This window comes from Astatotilapia calliptera, chromosome 2, assembly GCF_900246225.1.
Source record: "Astatotilapia calliptera chromosome 2, fAstCal1.2, whole genome shotgun sequence".
Lineage (NCBI taxonomy): Eukaryota > Metazoa > Chordata > Actinopteri > Cichliformes > Cichlidae > Astatotilapia > Astatotilapia calliptera.
In genome coordinates, this window is record NC_039303.1 from 27,290,556 (window position 1) to 27,306,172 (window position 15,617).

Consider the following 15,617-nt stretch of genomic DNA (forward strand, 5'->3'; position numbering starts at 1 on the left):
TTGAAATGGAGACTCAGCGTGGCTGCGTCTTGTTGCTCTGTCATCTTTAATCAGTCATGTGATTTGGACACGCCTGCACATCCATCGACCTGAGAGGGTTAATAAAACTCACCTTCATTCTTACGTTCATTTTTAATTGGTGGGGAGGGGATAACACTATGCCATATATTCAGTTTTATAATGTATATTCAATGTTCATTGTAGCTAGGCTCAAAGTGGTAATGCTATTTTATTTTAATAAACAACATTGTTATTGCAAGAGATTATTTTATGGTGGTAACTTCCACCCCATGCCACCACAGTAGGTCTGCCCCTGCTCCCGTCAAATAACTGCGCAAACCACCATGTCAAAAACATGCAGTGATTTATTGAAATGTGCAAAAAGTGTTTTGGATCATTGTCATGTTGAAAAATTAAGTTGTTGCCAGTCAGCTGCTTTCCAGATGTTATTGCATTGTGGATCAAAATCTGAAGGTACTTTTCTGCATTCATAACTCCATCAGTTTTGTCAAAGATAAGAAACACGGGCCGAAATACACCTCTAAACCGTAGAAGAGCCTCCATAGTTTTAGAGATGGCTGTAGACACTCACTGTTGAACCTCTCTCTCTGACCTCCTCTGTACATACTGATTTGAACCAAAAGTTTCAGATTTGGATTCATCACTCAATCAGACCTGTTGCCACCGAGTTTCAATCCAGTTCTTGTATAATGTGACATAGCTCATCCCTTTTCCCTGTATCCCTTACTGAAGAATGGCTACTTGACAGCCATCCTTCTAATGAAATCATTTCAGAATCAGAAATCAGAATCAGAATGGGTTTTATTGCCAAATGTTGAGCAGGTTTACAACATTAGGAAATTGCTGCGGTGCTTCAGTGCAAACATACTGTCATAAATTACACTAAAATAGACATGAAAATAAAAATAAGAATAAGAATTAAAAGTGCTAAGTAGATAGATATATACATGAGTGCAGGTGGTGATCAGTGCTAAACATGGAATGATGCAGTGAACACAGCGTAGGGTCATGTGTTAGTGGTGGGAACAGTCATACGATTTTTGTTCATGTGTCCAACAGCAGAGGGGAAGAAACTGTTCTGGTGCGAATGGACCGGAGCCTCCTGCCTGAGGGGAGCAGGTCAAACAGACTGTGTCCAGGGTGAGAAGGGTCAGCTGAGATCCAAGCTGCACACCCCAGTGTCCTGGAGGTGTACAGGTCCTGCAGAGATGGGAGTCTGCAGCCAATCACCTTCTCAGCAGAGCGCACAACACGCTGCAGTCTCTGTTTGTCCCTGATAGTGGCTTCAGCGTACCACACGGTGATGGAGGAGGTGAGGATGGACTCGATGATTGCAGTGTAGAATTGCATCATCGTCCGTGTTGGCAGGTTGAATTTCTTCAGCTGCCTCAGGAAGTACATCCTCTGCTGGGCTTTCTTAATGACGGAGGTGATGGTGGGCTCCCACTTCAGGTCCTGGGTGATGGTGGTACCCAGGAAGTGGAATGAGTCCACAGAGGTGATGGGGGTGTCAGTCAGGATGATGGGGGGGAGTGGGGCTGTGTGCTTCCTGAAGTCCACAATAATCTCTACTAGGGATGGGTATCGTTTAGGTTTTATCCGATACCGGTGCCAAATCGGTACTTTTGAAACGGTGCCGGTGCTTAAACAGTGCTCGAACCGGTGCTTAAAGAATGGAGAACACAAACTTTGTCCAAAAACCTCTCATGTTCAGCTGTTTTGGGGTTTTTTTGTAAAAAGATAACAATGTTAGCCTTTTCTGCAGCTATGGGGCATATATGGTATCACTCTTGGCTGGAAGCAGTGCTTAAACAATGGAAAAAACACAAACTTTGTCCAAAAACCTCTCATGTTCAGCTGTTTCCCACTTTTTCTTTGGTCATTTTAGCCTTTTTGTCCAGGGTGAAGGGAGTATCTGCCATCAAACAAGAGGACAGCCGCATGTAGCTATGATGATGTTTGCTAGTTCACCTTACATGCATTAATGTAATAACGTGGTTAGCCTACTCAACGTAAATTACACTCGAACAACATTAAGCGACTCACGCAGAGAAGAACGGCTGCTGCTGCATCAATATCCTCATCATTTCTGCTACACAAAGTCCACAAAGTCTTGAGTCAGTACAGAGGACTGACTCAAGACTTTGTGGACTGGTGCCAGCTGAACTACCTCCAGATCAACGCCAGTAAAACCAAGGAGCTGGTGGTAGACTTCCGCAGGCACAAGCATTCTCCACTGCAACCACTGAACATCCAGGGTATGGACATTGAGGCTGTGGACAGCTACAGGTACCTTGGTGTTCATCTGAACAACAGACTGGACTGGACTCATAACTCAGACGCCCTCTACAGGAAAGGGCAGAGCAGGCTGTACCTGCTGCGGAGACTCAGGTCGTTTGGGGTGGAGGGCCCACTCCTGAAGACCTTCTATGACTCTGTGGTGGCTTCTGCTATCTTTTATGGTGTGGTCTGCTGGGGCGGCAGCATCTCTGCTGGGGACAGGAAGAGACTGAACAGGGTGATCCGAAGGGCCAGCTCTGTTCTAGGATGCCCTCTGGACCCAGTGGAGGTGGTAAGTGACAGGAGAATGGCGGCTAAGCTGTCATCCCTGTTGGACAACGTCTCCCACCCCATGCAGCAGACTGTGACAGCACTGAGCAGCTCCTTCAGTGGGAGACTGCGGCACCCACGGTGTGGGACGGAGAGATTTCGCAGGTCTTTCCTCCCCACTGCTGTCAGACTCCACAACAAAGACTTTAACTGAACAAGCACACACATCCACACATGTGCAATAACACTAAGTGCAATAATCTTTTCTGGCATCGTTGTATTTTTACTCAGTTGTATATAGCATTCGTATTCTATTTTTATCTTATTGTATATTTTTATTCTATTTTATTCTACTGTATATAGTATATTATTTTATTCTATTCTGTACAGCTGTGTACTGTATTTATTCTTATTGTATTCTAATTTTTGCGTCATAACTTTTGCACTGTCCACTTCCTGCTGTGACAAAACAAATTTCCCACGTGTGGGACTAATAAAGGTTATTGTAGCACTTACGTGGAGTTACATAAAGTACCAATGGATAATTACTAAAGTAATAAGCAATTTGGGCTAGTGTCAGAAGACTGAGAACGACTCTTAGAGCTCTGGTACACGAATGGCAGAGAAACCAGACAAACACAGTTATGTGGCTTTAAAAGTACTTTAGTGATGTTAAGCCTTGTAAAAGAAATTTGTAAACAACACAGTATTACAACAGGTTTTAACAGAATGTCAAGTATAAAAATTTCCCCCAAAGTAGCAAAAAAAAATAGAATTAAATAAAATTGTGCACAAGTAAAAGAATTAGTCTTTTTTAAGTCCAAATGGTACCGGTGGGGCCCATAGAATTCGTCTGACAAGGAGTGTGTGTGTGATTGTCTGTCCTACCGTACTACTTGTACAGTAGAGGATTGTAGTCCATCAATGTGCAAATGAGTGTGCGTGTACATGTATATCGTCTCCTAGGATCTTGGGTTGGCTCGCCATCCAGTGAACACTGGAACACTCTGGGTTCTGGAATCGCTGACCAGGGCCCTGTTTCAGGAAGCCGGTTTAGTGGAAAAACTGAGTAAGTATACCCTGAGTTAACGAAAACTCTGGGTTTTCGGTTTCACAAAGCGAGTTCAGCTGCAGCCTGAGTGAGTCACTATGACGACACACTCCGTGAAGCTAACCTGCCCCCTAGCAGGTTTACTACAACTAACCCTGACTGTCTCCGCCCCTTTGTCGGAAACCTGACAGTAGGAAGTGTCGGACATGGCGTGCTCCTTCCTTGAAGAGCCAGTAGATCGTGAAGCCCAAATTCTCCGCAGAGCTCTCCGCCGGGAGAGAGTGATCAGAGCGCGTTTGGACATTTTATCATTTCCTGATGATTGTCTGTGCGAACGTTACCGTTTCTCAGCACAATCTATAATTTATTTGGATAACATCCTCAGGCCATATATTACGCATGTGACACATCGCGGACATGCTCTCAGTTCATTGCATATTATTTGTATTGCACTTCGGTTTCTTGCAAACGGGAGCTTTCTGTATAATATTGGTGACGCTGAGCACGTTTCCAAGGCTACCGTCTGTCGGGCAGTCAGGAATGTTACAGTTGCACTGAAACGTCTCCTGTACTCGTTTGTGGTGTTCCCCGGTCACAGACCCACAAGATTTATCAAAGAGGGATGCCACAAAATTGCAGGTATCAGGATGACCAAAACTTAATACATGATGTGGTGATACTTGAACTACTACTTAAATTTTACATTTATTCTCACGGTTCCCAGGCGTGATTGGCTGTATAGATGGGACTCACATGCCAATCATTGCTCCTTCAGTAAATGAAGGAGACTATGTGAACAGGAAGTCTTTCCACAGCATTAAAGTACAGGTACATAGTTCCCTGTAGCATGTCAAACTAACAAATTATTTCATTATAGTAATGGATGCTAATTTGTGTTCTCTGCACTGTGAAGATCATATGTGATGCTGCCAACATTATCACAAATGTGGAAGCCAAGTGGCCAGGCTCTGTGAGTGGTGGTGGTGGAGGACCCCCACCTGTTTTTCGGGCCTCCGCTTTTTTTCTAGTGGCCATAATGGGTCACATTTGAGCATACAGAGTAAGCAAATATGTACTTGTAATGTGCTCAGATAATTTCAATAAGTGCTTACAGAGGGGAAATTAATGTAGCCTCTAACTGTAATTGATTTACATCGGACAAACAGACCAAGCACTATGGCTCATAATACAATTACACCTTACCTGTTTGGACTATATTTTTATATTTCATTTTTACTTGCTACCAGGAACGTTGGGGGCCTGTTGGGTTGCACCTGCGCTCAAATCACATCACAAAGTAAAAGGTATAAAATACAAAATAAAATATAATAAAATAAGTGTTAAATGGGTGGAAATCCCTAGATCAATGTTTAAATTAACACTCACGCATTGACTCTGTCGGCTATGTTTTGCCATGCATGCTCACTTTCTTTTGCAGCTGTGGCTGTGTTACTTTTTTTCTGCAAAATTTGCATGTTATCAGCATATGCTGCCATCAGAATTTCGGCCTCAAGCGCTGTAAAATACATTGACCGCGCCTTCTTTCCCTCCTTCTCCATGGTAATTCGCTTAATCTGTGCTCCACTAATCAGGGCTTTATGTATCCTCGTGCGCGCGCTTAACTTGGGGTTAAAGCAACTCCGCGTTGATTGAACTAATTGTTATCAGCCTTTCTGAAACCGAATATTCCGAGTTGGACAGTTCGGGGTTACTCAACCCTGAGTATCGTTTTTCACTCTGAGTTTTCTAAACCGGCTTCCTGAAATAGGGCCCAGGTCTTTGGATTCGTCCCATATAAAAACCTGACCTATAAACAATGGCCAAATATATGTCACGTGCCCTTTAAGGATAACTCTCACAAATTAAACTAAAGTAGTGTCACAGTGCAGTAACTACTATTCAGATCAGCTATCATCAATTCAATCATCATCAGTTCAGTCATGTTGTACAACATTAAAATATCAAGTTTCAAAGGTCAAAGTATCAATATCCAAAATTTCACAGTATCAAGGTTCAATACTTATTTGTAACCTGCAGTAACATTAAAGATTATCTACAAGGTTTTAAACATTCAGGAATTATAGTCACCATATGATTCACTTTCATTGTAAACATTAATTACATCCATCAAAATAACTCACTGTACATATATATCTAATCACAAATAAATAAGTATATTACCCCTTTTAAGAAATGGAATAATATGCAAATGCTTATCAGAAATTGAACAAAGTGCAAATAATCAATTTCAATAACACGTAAACACAAGGACTCAGTCCACAAATAGGAGTATTAAAATAGACGTGCTTAATCCCGCTTGTACCATAGGCCTACTAGTACAAGTGGAAATACACTAAAAATTACCACCAAGTGTTCAATACTGAGTATTGTAAAACAACCGATTGACATCAAAATTTAAACAGGAAGCAGGATAAAGTCTGCTTACAATTATCTCTCATAAAGTTATTTTTAGCTGCTTTAACCATTTACAGCTTTTCACATGTTAATGACTTAGTTAATGCTCTAACTAGCATAACAACAGTGCGTTTCAGAGACATCGAACAACTGTACCCACACTCCGCACATCACGTGTCTGATTAGCCACATTTAGCTTACCGCCGTCGAGTGGATGCTCAGCATTTACATGGAGCCACAGCTCAGTAAACCCTCCGGTTTCGCTCTGCCCTTGACAACAACAAGTGCAAATACATAATTTGTAAAAAATATCAGTTTAGATGGTATTTCTTTTAACTCGTTAGAGGTTAATTTCTCCAGCTTACCGATAACAAAAGTTTTAGTCTGTCTGCTCTGTTCGGCTGTAGAAGCAAGAGACTGAAAACTTGGGAGCTGGTACTAAGGAGGGACAAGAGCTGCCTAGAGCTTCACCGATTGGCTGACATGTGAGGAGTGGAGTAAAACAATAGGCTCTCATCAGAGCTCATCAACCCTCTGAGAAACTTAACCCTTGTTTGACCAGAGCATATCATATATAATCTGCATCCCTTCTATGTTTAAATAATTATTTTGATCTCATTTCACTTTCATTAACCGGGCCAGTAAGAACAGAACAATGAACATTAAATGTTTTAATTTTTCTTCTCTTTCTGTTTGAGATGATTTTAGGAACTGGGTTACACCCTCCCCTCTTGAATTCATGCAAGTCCCTTTGCATGTCTACTGTGAACTGCATCATCTAAGAACAATAATTCAGCTTTAGAATTTAAAGAGTCAATGAAAGCTGTGGTTAAACCCTGAAATAATGATTTGACCACAGTGACAAGGGGATTTCCCAATTCAGCATAGTCTAGCCTTTTTGGTGGCTGGCGACTTCTTTCTGATCTTCGAACAGGAATTTCTTTGCTTGTTTGTTCATCTCTCTCTTTGTTTACCGTTTCCCTGTCAAATATCAAGTCCTCTCCTTCCTCATCACTCCCTAACATGTCCGAAAGAAGTAGGATTTGTTCATCCCTCATGTCAGGGCGATCCGTAGAAGGTAAGTCTCTTTCCTTTTCAGGTTCGTCATTTCCGGGTAAGTCTCTTTCCTTTTCAGGTTCGTCATTTCCGGGTAAGTCTCTTTCCTTTTCAGGTTCGTCACTTCCAGGTAAGTCTCTTTCCGTTTCAGATTCGTCATTTCCAGATAAGTCTTCCTCATACGAGGCTTCTCCATAACTCGGGTTCTGATTGTCATAAGGTTGGTTATGGTCAGCATGACTGGCTGGAACAACATCGGAGATGGTGTCTGCACAAGCTGGGGTATTACCAGCCAACTTGTCTTGATCTGCAGTCACATCATCTTGACCAAGACTTGATTTATGAGTCAGTAGAACATCTCGCTTGACAATGTACGCCGAGTCATCTGGCACTGATCTATCTGCAAACCAGTGGACTGAAACAATATCATCCTCGTCCGAGGGGTGATCTGCTCTTTCATTGTCTTTCTGAGTGGTCCGTCGCGTTCTGGGCCTTTTCTTGGGTTCTGGTTGTTCAGGTTTCACTTCCTTGGCTGCAGAGAGGAACCCACAAGGGAGTAAGAGGTCTCTGTGTAGGGTGCGTATGGGGCCATCCCCGCCCTCTGGTTTAACGGTGTAGACAGGGAGGTCTCCAGCTCGTTTCACCACCACATAGACGGTCTGCTCCCATTTATCGGCGAGTTTGTGTTTTCCTCGAATGCGTATGTTCCTGACCAGCACTCGGTCCCCGATTTCCAAGGTAGATGTGGTCACATGTTTGTCAAATCTGGTTTTGTTCCTTTCGGCTACCTTTGCAGCACTCCGTGTAGCTATTCTATAGCTCTCCTCAAGATGGGATTTGAGGTCCTTAACATATTGGGAGTGTGACTTGTTTTGTTGTTCTCTCACAGGTAAACCGAAAGCCAAATCGACAGGCAACCGTGGCTGACGCCCAAACATCAGCTCATACGGTGTGAATCCAGTTACCTCGTTCTTGGTACAGTTGTACGCATGAACTAAAGGCTTTACAAAATCCTTACAATGTGACTTGTCTTTGTTCTCCAGAGTTCCAAGCATACTTAAGAGTGTTCGGTTAAAACGCTCCACCGGGTTGCCCCTGGGGTGGTACGGCGTAGTCCGAATCTTCTGTATGCCTGCTACTTCACACAGCCCCTTGATCAACTGAGACTCAAAATCAGGCCCTTGATCGCTGTGTAATTTTTCAGGAATGCCATAGTGTACTATGAAATGGTCCCACAGACACTTTGCGACAGTCCGAGCTTTTTGGTTCGATGTTGGGATAGCGACTGCATATTTAGTAAAATGATCTGTGATGACAAGAACATCTTTCACATTACTGCTGTCTGGTTCAATGGATAGGAAATCCATGCAGACTAGCTCGAGGGGTCTTGTCGTCATGATATTCACCAAAGGTGCAGCCTTCTCAGGTAACGTTTTCCTGCGCACACACCTGTGGCAGGTCTTTATCTTTTTCTCCACATCTGAGGACATTCTTGGCCAATAGAACCTGGCTCTGACCAGATCGAGTGTGCGCTCTATTCCCATATGACCCATATTGTCATGTAGGCTTGTCAACACAGACTCTCGCAGGTCTTCAGGTAAGACCAACTGGTAATGTTTATTACCGCCTTCTCTTCGTGTTCTGTAGAGAATGTCATTGCACAGCTCGAACCTGTTCAACTCTCTCAGCAACAGGACTACGTCTGGAAGTTCTTTCCTCAATGTGGGAGGGGGTTTCTCCCCACTCTCCATCTGGGTAATAACATGTCTGATGCACCGATCAGATCTCTGGCTGTCTCTGAGATCTGCCGGTGACAGGTGGGGAATGATGTGTAAGCCTCCCAATGTTTCTTCCTGCTCAAAGCTGTCAGGTATAGCATCTCCAGAAATGGCAAGACTTTCGACAAGGGTTATACCTGCATCATCACCCAAAGCTTCAGAGGTGGTTGAATGATAAACAAACTGTCTCTCACAGATAGCATGAACAACGTCCTGATCGACTGAGTCAATATTGTCTGGATCTGACAGATGTTGTTTTGCGAACTGGCATATCCGGTCTCTCTCTTTTTGAGATGTAAAGGTCATCAGGTAGCCTGCCATGAGGACGACGCGAGAGTCCATCGGCATCTCCATTTTGTTTTCCAGAACGATACTGGAGTCTGAAATTGAAGGTAGAGAGGGACGCCAACCACCTGTAACTGGTTGCATCGAGTTTTGCTGAGGTGAGGATGTAGGTCAGAGGGTTTGAGTCTGTGACAACGGTGAACTGATTGCCATAGAGGTAGTCACTCAGCTTCTCTGTTACAGCCCACTTTAAAGCCAAAAACTCGAGCTTATGTGCTGGATAGCGGGACTCACTACTTGACAAACCTCTACTCGCGTAGGCGATAACCCGCAGCTGTCCCTCCTGCTCCTGGTATAAGGCTGCTCCAAGGCCCGTAGTGCTCGCATCCGTATGAAGGATGTAAGGCAGCTTTGGGTCAGCAAAGGCCAGGACTGGAGGCGACGTTAGCTTGTCAATGATAGTCTCAAATGCTTTCTGGCATGCAGGGGTCCACCGTCCATAAAACGGCTCCTTTGGATCATGATACTGATTACTCCTCCCTTTCGATTTGCAATGCTTCCTCAGTGGTGGATAACCGGACGTTAGATCGTTCAGCGGTTTCACAATACTTGAGTAGCCTTTAACAAACCGTCTGTAATATCCACAGAACCCAAGGAAGGATCTCAGCTCCTTAAGGTTCTGAGGGACTGGCCAAGTTTTAAGTGTGGCTGTCTTTTCTGGGTCGGTTTCTACTCCGTGTCGAGAAACAACATGCCCCAAGTACCGAACTGAGGACTGGAAGAACTTGCACTTCTCGGGGGACAGCTTTAAGCCATACTCCTTTAAGCGCTCCAGGACTTTCATGAGTCTGGCTTCATGCTCCTCAAGGGTTTTCGAGAAAACTATGAGATCATCCAGGAAAACAACAACTTCCTTCAGATTTATGTCTCCCATGCATCTCTCCATAAGCCTCTGAAAAGTACTTGGCGCGTTTGTCACTCCCTGTGGCATACGGTTGAACTCCCAGAAGCCCAATGGACAGACAAAGGCAGTCTTGGGCTTGTCACTCTCTGCAACTTCGATCTGATAATAGCCGGATTTAAGATCGAGTGTACTGAACCACTTGGAACCTGAGAGTGCGGTGAAGGTGTCATCCAGTCTTGGGAGGGCGTATGCATCTTTCACTGTTTGTAAGTTTAACTTACGGTAGTCAACACACAGACGTACCTGACCGTTCTTCTTCCTGACCACAACAATTGGCGAAGAGAATGGGGACTCGCTCTCGCGGATTACTCCAGTTGCGAGAAGCTCTTGCAAATGCTTTCGAACAGCCTCTATGTCGTGCGGGTGAATCGGTCGGGCTCTGTGTTTGAATGGTGTCTCATCTGATAGCTTAATGTGGTGTTTGACCTTGCCCGTCCTTCCAAAATCCAGATCAGTCTGGGCGAAGACCTCTGGCATACTGCTCAGCTTTTGAGTAATGCGGTCTTTCCAGTCAGAAGGGATGGGAGAGTCGGCAAAGTCAAATGTCACACTAGAGGTCCTGGATGGTTCACACTCTGATGGCTCACTCACAATTTGTTTGTGAGATAGGACAGTCTGTATTGCACTGAGTTCTGCAATCACACTCTTTGCTGGGATGGTAATGTCATGCTCTGACTCATTGGAAACTACTACAGGTAGCTTGCACAACTGGTTATTTGGCAAGTCAAGGAGACAGGTTTGCACCAAAAGCCCCCCAGGCAGGGAAGATACTGAAGGATATTCCAACAGGGCAGATCTCTCAGTGTAAAATTCCTTGATTGATACTGTCCCCTCAAGAACAACTGTTTTCCCAGCTGGGACGTTCACTTCATCCTTGCCACGCATCCTCACTAATCCAACGTTTTCATCTGAACCTTGCTTTTGCCGCAACTCCAGTACTTTGAGTACGGTTCTGTACCCATGAGGAATGGGATGGTAGCCCTCTGGGTTTGCCTCTCTGTACATTTCATACACTACATCAAGAGTGTTTGTTCCTATCAATACACAAGACTTCGTTAATGTCCCGGTGTCTGGGACTACTAGAGCTAGCGTTTTGACTTCTAGTTCAGCACCAAGAAAGTCTTTAGGAAAGGTGATTCCAATCTCAACATAACCCAGGTAAGGTACAAGCTGCCCATTGGCCCCTTCAACCTCCAGACGGTCATGTAGTGGCTCTATCTGTTGCTCAGACAAATACTGGTCATAGTAGGACTTGGTGACAGTGGTCACTTGAGAACCTGTGTCAAGGAGACAACTGCACACCTTACCTTTGATCGTGACTTGACCTGTACTCTTTGTGCCTATGAGCCTCTTAGGTAGTCTGAAAGGTTGTTCTCCAACATGGGATTGCCTCAAAGTGGCCTGTGCTCTTGGTTTAGCTTGACTTCCAGATTTAGCGGGACGATGTTGACCTGCTTCAGTCCCAGTTTGCCCCACAACTGAGACTGCGTCTAAAAATCCTGGTCAGCAGATGGAGTGTTTTGCATCTCCCAAATGCGACGCTTCTCTCTCAATTGCTTCCTCTTATCAGCGACAAGAGTGGGGTCTGGGTCATTACTGCAACTTGCTGAGATGTGGCCATCCTGACCACACTTGAAGCAGTACCATGGTTTTGGCTGGGTGCTCTGCCGCAAGTTGGCAGGCTTCGCACTTGTGACCTTGATGCTAGGTGTTGCCATAGCCATCTCACGTAAATCACACTCGGCCTTGTCCTTAGGCTTCGAGCTTTTCTTCTGTTTCTTTGCCATCAAATTAGCAAGCTGACTCTGTAGGGATGCAACTTGCTTCCTCAGATCTGTCAACGGGTCAGAATCAGATTGAGTCACTGCCTGTAGCTCACTACAGGTGCAAGTCTTTTGACAGTGCGCCACAACCCGCTGCCGGGTTGAACCAAGGTATTTCTTCATCCGTGTAGCTTTAGCTGCCAGTCTATCTTCTTCTGTCCGGAGCATTAATAGAAGTTCTGAGAATGTTGGGGGTTGGCTTTTCTTGTTTTCAAGATTAAGATCTGAGAGCAAGGTGTGGTCCCAACATCCACGACAAAACTGCTTGAGAATGTGTTTATCGGCATCCCCAGCAGAGACTCCTCCCCTCTTCAGAGTAAGGTTCAATGCGCCCTGAAGACGGCAGAGGTACGCAGAGGCCTTTTCACCAGGATCCTGAAGAGTGTTCATGAATTGGGCGAAAAGCTCCTCTCCATCTTCCACTGTTCCAAAAGCTGCATCCAACAACTGAAGGTAAGTCTCGGGTGTAGCTTCTGGGCTCAGTCTGTTGACAATGTCAGCTGCAGGGGACAACAAGCTCTCAAAGATCTTTCTAGATTTTTGAAGTTCAGACATGGCAGGGTCTTTCCTGAGAAGTTCGACATGTGAACGCCATGTGTCATAATCTGTCTCACCGCTGGGTCTGGGGATCCTGCCAGAGAATGACCGAAGTCTCATTGGAGAATATGAATGTGCAATCAAGTCATCTTTCTTCACGATGTGTTCCACAATGACTTTCTGAATTTCAGGTGGGTTGAAACTGTTTGCCGCACTAAATGGGCTCTTTTTGAAATCAACAGGTAGGTGTGGCTCCGCACCACCTTGAATCAATCGTACCTGGGGTGGATCTTCAGAAAACTGCTGGCGTGCAATCTCAGAAGTTTCAAGAGAGGGGTGAAGCTGGTTCTCCCTGTCTGGATCATCAACTTGCATGGAGGAGAGCATACATTCATCATCGGTCTCTGAACTCCCAATGATTTCACTGATCTCTGTCATCATCGACTTCAGTACCTCTTCAAAACTTTTGCCACTCAGTTTTGCCACCTGCTTTATTTCATCTAAGTAGGACTTAGTAGCACTGCCACCCACCTTGGCAGTGTAAACGCTGGAGAGAGCTCTTACATGGTATTTTACACCGGGCTTCCCTTCAACTTCATATGTGTATGGCAAAAGATCAGTTAAGGCATCAATGGCGTTACCACTTCGGTACTCGACGATCAGGTTTTTGAAAAATTCTGAGTTTGGATCTACAACTGGGACGGCTCTAAAGGTACCATACTGCTTCAAAAAGTCAAGAACCCCTTCATCATCCGATGAATTGAGTGTACCACTAACAATTACTGCATTAGGGACTTTGATACCTGAGCTCAATACAAAATCCATCTTGTGGCAATAGCAAAAGATGTTTCAGTGACAATACACACTTTAAGGAGGTTTCACTGCTGATATTCATGCACCAAAGAGCTCCTGGCTGGCTCGCCACTTTTGTAGCACTTACGTGGAGTTACATAAAGTACCAATGGATAATTACTAAAGTAATAAGCAATTTGGGCTAGTGTCAGAAGACTGAGAACGACTCTTAGAGCTCTGGTACACGAATGGCAGAGAAACCAGACAAACACAGTTATGTGGCTTTAAAAGTACTTTAGTGATGTTAAGCCTTGTAAAAGAAATTTGTAAACAACACAGTATTACAACAGGTTTTAACAGAATGTCAAGTATAAAAATTTCCCCCAAAGTAGCAAAAAAAATTAGAATTAAATAAAATTGTGCACAAGTAAAAGAATTAGTCTTTTTTAAGTCCAAATGGTACCGGTGGGGCCCATAGAATTCGTCTGACAAGGAGTGTGTGTGTGATTGTCTGTCCTACCGTACTACTTGTACAGTAGAGGATTGTAGTCCATCAATGTGCAAATGAGTGTGCGTGTACATGTATATCGTCTCCTAGGATCTTGGGTTGGCTCGCCATCCAGTGAACACTGGAACACTCTGGGTTCTGGAATCGCTGACCTGGTCTTTGGATTCGTCCCATATAAAAACCTGACCTATAAACAATGGCCAAATATATGTCACGTGCCCTTTAAGGATAACTCTCACAAATTAAACTAAAGTAGTGTCACAGTGCAGTAACTACTATTCAGATCAGCTATCATCAATTCAATCATCATCAGTTCAGTCATGTTGTACAACATTAAAATATCAAGTTTCAAAGGTCAAAGTATCAATATCCAAAATTTCACAGTATCAAGGTTCAATACTTATTTGTAACCTACAGTAACATTAAAGATTATCTACAAGGTTGCAAACATGCAGGAATTATAGTCACCATATAATTCACTTTCATTGTAAACATTAATTACATCCATCAAAATAACTCACTGTACATATATATCTAATCACAAATAAATAAGTATATTACCCCTTTTAAGAAATGGAATAATATGCAAATGCTTATCAGAAATTGAACAAAGTGCAAATAATCAATTTCAATAACACGTAAACACAAGGACTCAGTCCACAAATAGGAGTATTAAAATAGACGTGCTTAATCCCGCTTGTACCATAGGCCTACTAGTACAAGTGGAAATACACTAAAAATTACCACCAAGTGTTCAATACTGAGTATTGTAAAACAACCGATTGACATCAAAATTTAAACAGGAAGCAGGATAAAGTCTGCTTACAATTATCTCTCATAAAGTTATTTTTAGCTGCTTTAACCATTTACAGCTTTTCACATGTTAATGACTTAGTTAATGCTCTAACTAGCATAACAACAGTGCGTTTCAGAGACATCGAACAACTGTACCCACACTCCGCACATCACGTGTCTGATTAGCCACATTTAGCTTACCGCCGTCGAGTGGATGCTCAGCATTTACATGGAGCCACAGCTCAGTAAACCCTCCGGTTTCGCTCTGCCCTTGACAACAACAAGTGCAAATACATAATTTGTAAAAAATATCAGTTTAGATGGTATTTCTTTTAACTCGTTAGAGGTTAATTTCTCCAGCTTACCGATAACAAAAGTTTTAGTCCGTCTGCTCTGTTCGGCTGTAGAAGCAAGAGACTGAAAACTTGGGAGCTGGTACTAAGGAGGGACAAGAGCTGCCTAGAGCTTCACCGATTGGCTGACATGTGAGGAGTGGAGTAAAACAATAGGCTCTCATCAGAGCTCATCAACCCTCTGAGAAACTTAACCCTTGTTTGACCAGAGCATATCATATATAATCTGCATCCCTTCTATGTTTAAATAATTATTTTGATCTCATTTCACTTTCATTAACCGGGCCAGTAAGAACAGAACAATGAACATTAAATGTTTTAAATTTTCTTCTCTTTCTGTTTGAGATGATTTTAGGAACTGGGTTACACCATCTTATCTTATCTTATCTTACACTGGCAGGGCTAGGGGCCAGGACTCTATTCCTCGGGTTTTTGGGGGATGTTGCTCCGGGTCCGATAACTGGCAACCCACCCAACGTGCTCGGTGTGAGGTCTCGCAGCAACCTATCAAATACGGCGCATTTCTCGGCTTTTAAAAAAAACGCTATGCGTCGCCAGGTGTTTCATCGGATTTGAGGTGTTACCTCCTTTGACAGTATCACAGTATCAGCTTAAAGCACTTGTTACAGGCTGCTGAGTTTGCATCTTTTGCTGTGAAGTACAACCAGACTTTTGACCGCTTCGCCTTG

General features: G+C 43.7%; 1 protein-coding gene across 1 annotated transcript; it reads right to left on the reverse strand.

The window, feature by feature from the left end:
- Positions 1–5,726: 5,726 nt before the first annotated feature.
- LOC113035747 (uncharacterized) lies at positions 5,727–8,917 on the reverse strand. Its single transcript, XM_026191410.1, has 2 exons — positions 6,403–8,917; positions 5,727–6,302 (listed from the first exon to the last, which is right to left on the reverse strand). The coding sequence occupies exon 1, from the start codon at positions 8,842–8,844 to the stop codon at positions 6,775–6,777; it is 2,070 nt and encodes a 689-aa protein (XP_026047195.1). The 5' UTR covers positions 8,845–8,917; the 3' UTR covers positions 5,727–6,302; positions 6,403–6,774.
- Between the last annotated feature and the right edge of the window lie 6,700 nt (positions 8,918–15,617).